Source organism: Asterias amurensis, chromosome 4 (genome assembly GCF_032118995.1).
Source record: "Asterias amurensis chromosome 4, ASM3211899v1".
NCBI classification, from domain to species: domain Eukaryota; kingdom Metazoa; phylum Echinodermata; class Asteroidea; order Forcipulatida; family Asteriidae; genus Asterias; species Asterias amurensis.
The window spans coordinates 20,278,173-20,291,040 of NC_092651.1; the positions used below are offsets into that span (position 1 = coordinate 20,278,173).

The 12,868-nt window shown below is 38.8% G+C and overlaps 1 protein-coding gene across 2 annotated transcripts in view; it reads right to left on the reverse strand.

Annotated features, from left to right (window-relative positions):
• Positions 1–2,036: 2,036 nt before the first annotated feature.
• LOC139936051 (alpha-N-acetyl-neuraminyl-2,3-beta-galactosyl-1,3-N-acetyl-galactosaminide alpha-2,6-sialyltransferase-like) overlaps positions 2,037–12,868 on the reverse strand; it is a 29,422-nt gene continuing 18,590 nt past the window's right edge. For both annotated transcript variants that reach the window (XM_071930766.1, XM_071930765.1), the window contains exons 2-6: positions 10,785–10,937; positions 6,462–6,767; positions 5,243–5,670; positions 4,390–4,497; positions 2,037–3,212 (exon numbers count right to left, since the gene is read on the reverse strand). In XM_071930766.1, coding sequence (XP_071786867.1) covers positions 2,888–3,212; positions 4,390–4,497; positions 5,243–5,670; positions 6,462–6,767; positions 10,785–10,820 — 1,203 coding nt within the window. In that variant the 5' untranslated portion in view covers positions 10,821–10,937 and the 3' untranslated portion in view covers positions 2,037–2,887. The remainder of the gene's footprint in view (positions 3,213–4,389; positions 4,498–5,242; positions 5,671–6,461; positions 6,768–10,784; positions 10,938–12,868) is intronic.

The following is a 12,868-nucleotide window of genomic DNA, read 5'->3' on the forward strand; positions in this document are numbered from 1 at the left end:
TTTGTGAAATTGAGCCCAGATCCATTGGTGTGTGATTGTTACTGGGATCTGCAGTCTTCAATCCTCACCAATCGGACAACTTCTCGAAGAGCATTTAAGGTAATAATCAAACCCCCTACTTTGCTCAGCTTTCACTTACACATACACATGTAAATTAATTAGCCTCTTTGAGAAATGGTGGACCATATAGACTTGCACTGTGTGGTTTGGGTGTATACAGACAAATTGACCCAAACCAAATACATGTATAATAGATGTTAAATTTGCAATCGGGGATAAAGAATATTAATTTTGGTTTTTACCCATACACCGATGTGTGTTAGCACTGTATACTCAGTACTTTCCCGAGTACTGTGAAAAAATATCACAGGCATGTCACTCCGATACAGGCATGTTACTCAAATACATGTAGTGTCATCATATTGTGTCCACCCTATCTAAAAATGGTTTAATCTTATCGAGCTAAGAGAACAAATATCTGGCAGGAAACAAGTCGTAAACTATTTACACCAAATGTAATTTTGATTGTTACCCTGTATCGACTAAGTATTTAAATATTTGTTTGCACTCAGCAACACTTTTGAATTTGGTATCGACACTTTAGCTAGGCTGAAAGAAAATGCTTTTGAAATCGCCAAGGAAGAAAGAAAATGTTTAAAAAAACTGAAGATATTTGCTATTTAATTTATTTCCTTAGTTACATGTACATTACAAAAAAAAGGGCAAGAGTAAATGCAAGTCAAACTTAATAGTATATACAAATAGTTTTGTAGTTTGGCCGTCCAATCTGTAATTGGGATCTGTGATTGGGCCGTCCAAGCTGTAATTGGGATCTGTGATTGGGCCGTCCAAGCTGTAATTGGGCAGTCCAATCTGTGATTGGGCCGTCCAAGCTGTAATTTGGCAGTCCAATCTGCGATTTGGCCGTCCAAGCTGTAATTAGGCGATCCAATCTGTGATTGGGCCATCCAAGCTGAAAATAGGCGGTCCAATCTGTGATTGGGCCGTCCAAGCTGAAAATGGGCAGTCCAATCTGTGATTGGGCTGTCCAAGCTGAAATTGGGGGTCCAATCTGTGATTGGGCCGTCCAAGCTGAAAATGGGCAGTCCAATCTGTGATTGGGCCGTCCAAGCTAAAAGTGGGCGGTCCAATCTGTGATTGGGCCGTCCAAGCTGAAAATGGGCAGTCCAATCTGTGATTGGGCTGTCCAATCTGTGATTGGGCTGTCCAAGCTGAAAATGGGGGTCCAATCTGTGATTGGGCCGTCCAAGCTGAAAATGGGCGGTCCAATCTGTGATTGGGCCGTCCAAGCTGAAATTGGGCGTCCAATCTGTAATTGGGCTGCCTAAGCTGTAGGTGAGCTGTCTCAGCTGTTAACACTCAATTTCAAACAGGTCCAAACTATAGTTCAGATGATTCTTCAGTTGGGACAGATAAATCATACATTGTGTTTATAGGACGCCAAGATCTCCATTCATATTTTCTCTACTCTAAAGAGTAGGGGGGGGGCAATTAAGTTTGTTTTTTGGAGAGAGAGAAGGATTTTATGTTGACATTTCTTTAATACTTAAAGCCATTAACAAATATATACAGATCATGGAGTATAAAAATGTAAAAAGCAAAAGATTGGATCACAAGTAAGGGTTGAAGTTGCAGTAAGTTGCAGGTGGTAATGCTGAGTTTAAAGGAACACGTTGCCTTGGATCGGTCGAGTTGGTCTTTGAAAAGCGTTTGTAACCATTTGTTATAAAATGGATATGGGTAGATCGATGTTGTAAAAGTAGAATACAATGATCCACACAAACATGCCTTGAAATTTCACGGTTTTCCTTTTACCTCGTCGACTAACAGTCAGCCATTTATGGGAGTCAAATTTTTGACACCCATAAATGGCTGACCGTGTTAGTTCGCACAGTAAAAGGAAAACTACGCAATTTCAGGGCAAACTTGTGTGGGTCATTGTGTTCTACTTTTAAAACATCTTTCCAACCATGCATTTTATAAAAAACGGTTACAAACGCTTTTTATAGACCAACTCGTCCGATCCAAGGCAACGTGTCCCTTTAATGCATCGTAGGAAGAAGAAAAAAAACCATCTTGAGTATTATTTTGTTTACTTCCTGCCCGATTGGCCAGCATAAAATGATTATGGCAGAGCAAGGAGGCCAAAAAGGAGGGGGACAAACAAAATTTCTTGTCCGAGATGCAAGACCAGGGTGGGGCCAAGGCTCAATTTCATAGAGCTGCTTTCGCAACAAATATTGCTTAACAATTTTCTGTTTAGCATATAAACAAGCATGGTAACAAAGTAGTCACCAGTCTATAAGATTTTTGAGTGTCTCCTTAACTAGGATAGGTGACTCCAGGTGGGGTTCCAGACAATCAGCATACCAGCCTGTGCCCAATTATCACACAGCAATATGTAGTACAAAAGTGATACCACAAAAAGTCTTTTAAGTACTTTCGAAAAATTCATGAAAGTGATCTTTCAAACAATTGTGAAAGTGAGTCAAATCCAAGTATGTCTCATTCAAAAAAATGTACAGATTTTCACTTTCGGTTTTTAGTGTTGGTTTAAAATTACAATGGTTTCCTTTAAAATAAATCTCAAATTCTTAAAATGTTTTTAAACATGAATAAGGCCCTTTTCAAAACCAAGGCTTTGGCCTCACATTTGGCTCAGGCTAGCTTGGCCCCGCGGTTGTTTTGACAATTGCGCGTGCGTTGCGTACGCGCTCAGGGCTTAAGCAGACGAGAGAATGGAGCCTGAAGCCGAAGCCGTGGATTCGAAAAAGGGCAATAGACACATAGTTTAAATTGAAAGTGATGAGTAATTAGCAAGCATGCATATAAATAACAATATATACATAAAACAAAGAGGCAATCATCAATGAACCAATGGGTAGAATAACCCTGCAAAGTGGAAAAACAGCTTCCATATCGGCAACTTGGAAAACAGCCTGTTCTGGGCGATCTGATACCTCTGGACGAACGGCGTCAATAACTGGTTGCTTAGGGTAAACCTCTTGGGGGGCCAGCGTGGGTAGAAGTAATGGATACTGTGGATGTTGGCCCAGCGCGCAAACACCGCTTTCTCCGTAATGAAGAGATGCCCGCTGGTCAGGCGTACCTCGCTTGAGTGGTAGTACTTACACTCGGACTTGAAGTTGGGGTCGTAGTAGTGATATGGCACATTTTCATTTGGATGTTCCCTGCAAAGGGAAAACAAACCAAAAATGTAACTCTTTTTCATATTCTCCTTCTTTTAAAGCATGAACAACCAATGTCCGAACATACTATGACCCAACGTAATATATAAAATAACAAACATGTGTAAATTTAAGCTCAATTGGTCATTGGAGCTACAAAGAAGCACCGGACACCACCCCTATACATGTTCAGTTTTAGAAGCTTGTGTTTTAGACAAAATATAAGGTTTTTTTAAAATCATGTTTCAAAACTATAGCATTTCACTCAGGCAAACATATTTTAAGGGACGGTTTCCCAGCATGCCATCTTAATCTGTAATCTGTAAAATCTGTAATCTTGTGTATTTCTTTTAAATCTTGGCCAACATGGTAAACACTAAGGTAAACACCCTTTAAAAGAGGGTTAGGGTTAGGGTTAGGGTTAGGGTTAGGGTTAGGGTTAGGGTTAGGGTTAGGGTTAGGGTTAGGGTTAGGGTTGAGTCATTGCTGAAAGAAAAGGTTGACAATTGAACACAGATGGTGGCTTCTCCAGTTTACCACTATCATTGAAGGGTTTTAGGCAGTGGCTCTACTCTCTAAAAGCATGTGTGTGCAGGCCTCAAAACCACCCACAGGACCACTGTGGTGCCCTGTGGTGACCTTTGTAAAGCTCCAATACAAATTTACATTTTCCTCATAGAGTGCCGCTTACCAGATGGAACTTTGCCGTGTCCCTTCAAAACCAAAGTTCAATGTCTGTGTATGTGCCTCAAAGACCACTGTTGTTGCATGGTGAGGTATGGGGTTAGTTGTTGCATGGAGGAAGAAACATGATAATAGTAGGAGGGTTGTATTGAGTGACAAATAGCGACTTACCTGCAGTAGGACCTAGTCCTCGTAGACCATCCCATAATTATTAACCTACTGGCAAGAGTCAATGGCTCGAAATGCCACTGTTTTCGCATGGGGTTAGTTGTTTTGAGAATGAGAAACATGATAATAGTAGGAGGGTTGTATTGAGTGGAAACAGCGACTTACTTGCAGTAGTCCTCATAGACCATCCCATAAATATTAATCTGCTGGCAAGAGTAAATGGCCCAAAATACCAGTTTTCGCTTTGTAAAGTTTGGGGTTAGTTGTTATGAAAATGAGAAAAATGATAATAGTAGGAGGGTTGTATTGAGTGAAAATAGCGACTTACTTGCAGTAGTCCTCGTAGACCATCCCATAAATATTAATCTGCTGGCAAGAGTCAATGGCTAAGAGAATGGTGTACCACCCTGTTGATAACCATGTCTTAGCTTCAGACCTATAAAGAACAAGTCAAACATTAAATGTTAAAATCTTAATGTAAATTACTGCTTAGCAAATGTCTTTGCTCATGTTGCAAACAGAATTAGTGGGGCACCAGTTGAAACAACAACTTTCGGCTGGTAACCAGTTTTTGTTGAGCAAAGCTTCTTTTCTACTGAGCGAACAGGCATTATGAAATTGGGCACTGGTGAAAACGGATTTGGTCCCGATTTTTGCAGATTTCTGCGCTTAAACCAATGACCATACGCCTTATTGTGCAAGTCTTGTGGGTCAGCAGAAATGTCTTCATATTACTATCATTGCAGGCCTGAAATTACACGAAGGCCATGGCCCCCGTTGCCGCTGGTCTTCACCTTAGAGCCCCTTTCAAATTTCCCAAAGCTTTTGCAAACTAAATATGGCTTCACTGTCAAAGATGAAATTCCGATTAACCCCTTGCATTGACCGCCATCTTTGATGACAAACAATGGAAACCTGATCAGGCTATGCATGGTGGAAAAATACTAAGTAAGGTTTGCGGTGACACCATGTACAAATCTCTTTTGTGAGTAGAGGTGGCGCTGAGAAGAGCCGGTTTGTCCTGCTCGACGTCTCAGTCAGTGTGCTCTGATCGTCGTCTTCTGGATAACGCTAGAATGGAAATACAAACTGTCGGCCAATGATCTCAGTAAGGGGACTGTCAGTTAGGGTGTGTGACGTCATACGCAAAGGGTCTACACCTTTGTGTTGTCAAGACTTACCGTGTTAACCCTGTTTCATGATGGAATAACCTCTCGGCATACTTCATCTTCTGTGGAGTGAACATGTTGAAGGAGACATTGCTAAACTTCTTAGCAAGCTCAACGCCCAGAGCGTACTCTGGGGGAGGGTCTTTATCAATTTCGGTCAGATACGACCAATGAATAAAAATGGAGTCCGCTTTGGTGGAAGTATTCACCAGGAACTCCGATTGGGCGTCTAGATGATCGTCAAATATCTTCCTAAGGTTGACGTGGCCGATGACGCGGGCCGTGGTGCGCTGACCAACATCTCTTTCATAACCTTTGGTTGGGGCATTGTTCATACGAAAGACACAGTCGTTGTTGTCTATTTGAGGCCCGGCTCCGGTGCCAAGAAGTTGGCCTGAACTTGAAACTATTGCACACTGATTGCATTGGAATTTGATACTCTGTAACGACAAAAACAAAACCAGGAAAAATTATGAAAATGTCACATACCTTCAGTGCCCCCAATTTAAGAAATACAAGGGGAGATATAAACTGCACTCCTTAAACTAATGAGGAGAGCCATTTGCACTCCTCAGAACCAGACTTTACACATAAATCTAAAAAATGAAATTAAAACACAATTTTCTAAAATCTGACTGTTTATGTTTTTTAATATAAGGACACACCAAGTACATGAACCTCAATGATTCATATGTACGAACCGATTGCAGAATCGGATTTGACAAAAAATCACTTTTATTACATGATCAGAGTAAATAGATATCACTTCAGTAGTTCATTTTCTGCTAGGAATACAACTCTTTTTCGCTTAAAGTTTTAAGAAGTGCAATTGTATCTGCACTCTTAATGTTGGTCTGAAACATGGACAACAGCCAGTTGAAATATATTGCTTAAGAGGCTCTATGAAACTAGACCCGCACCTATCCGGTCTGACCACTGTGGGGGTCAAAATGTACATAAAGGAATTGACTCCCGAGGTGGTGGAAATGGTAGATGCGCATTGTGCCGAGGTGCTTTAGTTTTGTGTTATGCGAGGGGTCAATAGGCAGATAGACTGTGTAAGTCTTGCCCATAATCAAACAATGAGTCGCATTAAGCGAGAGTTTCATTTCCTTCATGCATTAAAGCAATGCATGTGGGACCAAAGTGGACCCAAAATAGGTAAAGAAAACTTAAGACTTGCACATTCTATAAAAAATCAGCAAATGCAATTTCGTTAAAATGAGCTCACCTTGTTACCTAGAAGCGACTGATAGTCCTCTACAGACAAATCCGGTCCTTTCTTGTGAAATAAATCCTTAGTAATTTCATCTCTCCAATTGAGAGGCTTGCCCGTGGTAGAATTACCACCAGGGGATAATGTCCGACTTCTGATTGTATCGTTCTTTTCCTTTCCGGGACCTCGGAGCGGTTTCTGCGTGGGTCCATTCTTTGGTTTCACTTTAACCTGCGTGCTACCGCCGTCATAGAAGATTGTCATACATATGAGGCATGTCAGGCAGTAGAGCAATGCGAAAATTAGTATCCGGTGCGATGTCTGGAAGGTAGTAAGAAAATATAGGAATGAAAATGGTTAAAGGTATTATTTACAATTGGTAAGCAGCGCTCAAATCGGGGGGGGGGGGGGGGGGGGAGATTCACAAGACTGCAGGACTTTAGGATTTTATTTTAAAAGACAAGGAATCGATTTCACTCAGAGTTAGGATAAGTAAGTCGTCCTAACTCGAGATAAGACTAGTCTTTTACTCTTTGTGAAATCCACCCCAGAATCAAAATGAGAAGAGACTAGAATCAAAATGTTGTTATCATCCAAACTGTTTTTATTTTAAAGCCACGAGAGAAGATTTCTCTCTTCTGTTGTATCAGGTGATATTCTGCAGGATTGATTGATATTTGTGAGACTCATAAACTCAACATTTGAAATTCATTCTTCTCAGACAAAGATGTTGAAATGAAGGAAAAAACACAAGACCACCGGACTTGTCCTGTTTAAGAGTTTACTGGCCCTGGGCCCAACACTGAAACCACTGGTCGTAGGCCTGTGGTCCAGTGTAAAAGTTGAGCCCTGGTGAGGATCATTGTTTAATTTTAGTCAGAAAGCTTACTCATTATGATGCTAATTTCTCCAAAAAAATATTTCCCTTGTGAATTTATGAAGCTCATACCAGAAAGTTTATTACTGTAAAATATTTCTCCCTCTAAAATGAAGTCTTATTTAAAAAACTGTTCCAAATGAAGCGATAATAATTAAGTGTCTTGTTAAAGGACACAGGTGTCATGATCAGGGACTCGAACCCACATTCTGGTGATTAGAAACGCCAGAGTGCGAGACTTGCACGCTTGACTGCTCAGCCACAACATGTAATTATAAAGGCATGATGCATACTTCATAATACTAATCAGCTAATGCAGAAATTTTGCGCTAAACCTAAGCAGCCCCAAATGCATGAAAGCACCAAAAGTTGCTAAGCACAATAACAAATTTCTAAGCAGAAACAGACTACCAGCAAACAACCCATACAGTTTATTGTGGCCCACACATATATTTGGTTAAAATGTAAAAGACATTAGTTTTTATGACATAAAGTTTGAATCTGACAAGTACTGTCAGTTCAGTTTATCAATTTGTGTGTTCCTATTAACTGTGGGACATATAGGCTACGCTCCAGGTTTTTCGTCGGTCGAGGTTTTCTAAAAAACGGAACCACCTCTTGAAATGAATTTAAAACAATTGAACGGTTCCAAAACCAAGGGTTAACCTTGCCTCATACAAAACCTCATACATGTAGCCATTTATCGTGACTGTAAAGGGGGGGGGCTGCTCTGCGAGAATTTGCAGTTGCGCAACAAATCATCATGGGAGCCAAGTCCAACACCTCAAGGACGAGTAATGCCTTTCAGCACATTTTTGTTAACGTCCAGAAAAAGGGTCCCTTAATGGGAGAAGGCTCGATCATCCCACGCACATTATGCGTAAACAACCCTGTAAAAACGAATTTGGATTTCAGTTAATTTGTCCATCACTGTCTGATTGTGTGTACATTAAACATTCCTGCGGCTCTCAGCAAAAATAAACTAGAATGGACGCTAAGATTGTTTTTTAATTTCCGTGTGTTGTGGTTCAACTGTAAGGAACGGTTATTGACAGAGTGCATTCATACAGATCCTTTGGCGTTCAATATAAACACACCATTTCACCAACCTATGGCCATTTTATAGTTTTGTCTTGGTTTGTTTACTTTTGGTGTATCTATATTATGGTGCTTTGGTTCATAGTCCATAGGTTAGGACAAAGAGAGCAAAATCACATTTTATTCAGCACCCAAATGCTGTCACTAATTTTGTGATAACTGGTAATTATTACATTACTCAATCACTGTATAGAATGTACTTCCTCATTCTAGTATCATTAGTAATGCGTAATTTCTACAGGTCTATGCCAAACTATTAAAGTAATTGAAAGCTTTTCAGTAAATCGCTCCTTGTCCCTAGGCATTGCCTTAGGGTTCGTTGAAATGTTCTTGTTCAAGTTGTTACGTACTGAAAATTTCCTTCATAAAGGTGTTGTTTATCAAGGGAAAAAATGCCTTGCCCTCACCAGGCATTGTCAGACAAGAGTGCAAGAGTTGCTTTTAACTCATTGAATTACACACAAAAACAAAACAAAATACAGAGTGCAGTTAGTTTCCTTTCAGCCGATTTCTGTCACTAGTCCCAACATGAAGGATTAATCGTAAGGTTTACATGTGGCAGTGCAAGGCTGGAACTACATGTACTCCTAATATAAAATTCTAAGTTAGGAACAGTTTGGTGAGGTCGACGGCCGGCTCCTATCCCGAAACTTGAATGCGAGGCAAATTTTCCGGACTTCAACAATCAAATTTACAAGCCAGTTTCCAATGGTGCAAGAAAATTTCTTTCACTTTTGCAATGATGCGTGAAGCCTACAGACCAGGGTCCAATGTCATAGAGCTGCTTTAGCTTTTAAAGGTAGGGTCGCAGATTGGTGAATGCTCAAAAACTGAATAACTATATTGTATAAAAACTTACTTGGTGAGAAGCACTGCAGTTGTCGTTAGTATACAAATAATGAATGTTTATGAGTGCAATGGTGCGAATAGTTGAAAAATGGAATATTCTTTTCACAGAGGGGAAGCTGAGTTTAATGGAACATTCCATCTTTCAACAAATGGAAATAGTCTCCCTATTGCACCAATGAAAAACATTCATTGTTTGTTTTATATAACATCCAATGCATGGTCATTCATATGTTGGTGGAAAGGAGCATTAAGCCCCGGTCCCACTGCAGCGATAACGAGAACGATAACAAGAACGCATTCTATTGTTTGAATGAGCGTGTGCGTATTCTGCGTGGAGCAATTCATCCAATAAAACGCGTGATCGTTATCATTCTCGTTATCGCTGCAGTGGGACCGGGCCTTTACACTCTATGTTTAGGCTTTTCATCACCCAGCTGATTTGTTTTTCTTTTTTTATGAACGCGTACCCTAGAACTTAAAACTTGCATGTGATGCACGTGCATGAGAAATCCTTTAGCACAAGTCTTGAAAACCAATGTACACAAAAGATCACCAACTAATTTTCACCGCATCGAAGCAGCTTTAGGGAGAAACTATCCATTAAATACCGCAGAAGCCCAAGGCCTGATCCAGAAAGTACCTTTTTTTTTGTACACACTCTCGGTCTCTGCTCTCTCAGAAATGCCACACTACCTGTTTACTCGACGAAAAAGAGGATTTGCTATAAAAAAAAATGCGAGAGCGTTCCCCCTCTCCCTTCATCCCCTAGGGCTCCCCAAATTCCCAAATCCGCATTTGCTTCTTGAATTTGACCGATGTTTATCTGAAAAACAATACTCTCCGAGGCAAATCTCACAGTAGGAATCCACTTCTCAGGCAAAACTGCTGCAAAGTTATATTCCTCATTGTCTGGCAAGGGATCTGAAGCCATCTGTTGACTACAGTCAAAATTGTTTCTGACGGTACAGGTACATTCACTGTTATTCAGTGTCCGTCTTCATTCAAAGGTGTTTCTTCTTTAGATGTATCAGGTTAAAGTTGCAAGGCCTCAAAGAATTGGGATTTTTGAAACGCAATTTTATTTGTGCAATATTTTCTGCCCAGACAAACTTTCAGCAAAATTCTAAACATTTGTTTTAAAAAACCTCAACGTATTTGTATGCATTCCCTTATAAATTAGTCTTTATGAAAATAATTTTCTTTTCAAAGCAATATTTTAAGTTCAAACAACTTTCTGCAAAACAGTTTTGTTTAAAACTTTGACGCAACCCATTTACATGTACTCCCTTATGAATTTTTATTTGTGCAATGAATTTTTTTTTCAAGCAATATTTTCTGCTCAGACAACTTTCTGCAAAATTTTCTAAACAGTTGTTTCAGAGACCCCAACTGCACTCATTTACATGTATTCCCTTATAAACTTTTTATTTGTGCAACTCATTTTGTTTTCAAAGCACAATTTTCTGCTCAGACAGCTTCATGCGATTAGAGGTGATATCTTTTAAGCGTCTTACCAAACACCTGTTCTTATGGAACGTTTTGTTGGCCATAATGTGGGGACCATCTCTGGATGCGTGGACAGTGGTGTCAATCACAAGCTATCTAGTCTCGCTTTCCGTCGAATCATCGTGTCATCTCATCTCAGGGTATGAAGCGCTCGTAGTCATCTGAAAATAATTTACAGAAATAATTTTTTCTTATAAATTTTGTAACACTTTTTTTATTGAAATTTTTTGATATGATTTTGTGTCATCTTATCTAGGGGCTCGTAGCCACCTGAAATTAATTTACAGAAATTATTTCATATTATTATTACTATTCTATTTTTATTTTGTTTACTGAAATTTGTTCGTATGATTTAATTGTCTCTTGGATATTACAGTATCATTAAAAAATAAATAATTTTCTCTGTACTGTTCCACGATTAAAAATGACTATTACATAAAAAAAAGTGTACTTTCTAGATTTGGCCCAGGAAACAAATTTGCAACTTTAAGAACAGGAAAGACGAACAAAATATAAAATTTACAAACAATATTTCAAATGATTTAATATTGTCTCAGTGATATTATTATGTAGGTAAAAAAAGGAAAACACTACATGTATTTTTGATTTGCTTTTTGAACATGTAGGCTTTTTAAGTGCTGCAGACAAATTTGTTTGTGTTATTCTAACGACAGAGTATATAAACAACCTTTTAGTATTCTTTATTTACATACAATATTTCATATGAGTTAATTTTTCTACTTTTTCTATTTTTCAATTATAACAATTATAACAAAATAACAATTATTGTCGATTGGCTCTGTTGTTGTTGCATTAGAAATTACTGCAAAGTACACTATGCAGTCTTTCTGGCTAATGCAGGAAGACAATGCAAACGAATGGCTTGCTTTAGGGAATTTTATTCAACACAATTAAGGAAGTCCTGCCTGTAAAATAGGGAGACAGACAATTCCTGTTGTAAATGACAAAACAAAAAAGACAAACTTCCGGTACTCTCTTGCGGCCAGAAACACACAGAAACATAAAAAATAAAAAAATAATAATAAAAAAACTATAACAAAAACAAGAGCTGTTGCTGCGCTTCGCTACGAAACAGCTAATAATATACAAATCAACATCTCTTTTAAGTCTTCCCACATGGGCAAGTGGAATAGGGAGAAATATATTGCACTTCTGCATCCCAACTATGAAATGAAGATGCCATTTCCCTACATTTCATGGCGTCTCGAGCAGGACAAATTTAACCTCCTTCTTCAGCAGTCTTGCCATCCAGAGGAAAATATGACATTTAAATAGAAACTGTTTTATTTCATTTTTTAGATTTTTGATATAAAATCAGTTCCCTTCTCACATGATGTGCTAATACTTTCTGAGGTTTGAATAAACAAAAGCCTGTCAAAATAATTTTCAAGCAACATCCATTTTTGTGAACCTTTCATTATTTGGAAAGGTTGGAACTTATTTTTTGATGACTGCTCTCATTAATAATGTCCTGTGTATTCACTTGGGACTTAAACACAAAGCCATACAATCAGGCTTTTTTTTTTTAAGGAAACCTTTCCACCACGACCTTCCTAGAATTAATTCATACAGTGATTATAAATGTAAAATGTATTAAATTTCCTTTCAGTATCAGTCTCAGTTTGGTTTAATTAGAATGAAAGAAAATAACGAGGCATCATTGATTCAGTTTCTTCAACAAACACCAGGTACATTATTTTCTAAAACCCTTGTCGTAGAAACTGGCGAGACCTGCAATGGAAAACGGAACTGTCTCGCGCTTCTTCATAAAAACAACTTTCATTACTCATGAAGAAGCACGCTAACTTGGGTAGAACAATTTTAATTCTGAATAATTTACTAACAACGTGTCTCATCTTGTAAAAAGAGCAAGATAAACATGGGCCTTGTTCTTCTTCTTAAATCACTACATAATGAACGCAGGTCCTGAACTCTCAGTCTCAGAGTTCAAAATTAATACAGCTGCCAAATAATAGTGAAATTAACGGCGGGAGAGTCAAAACCCTTCCTTTACTAGTCACCTGCAGCAGTGTGAATAACAACGTTCTTTGTGAAAAAAAAAACGCTGAGT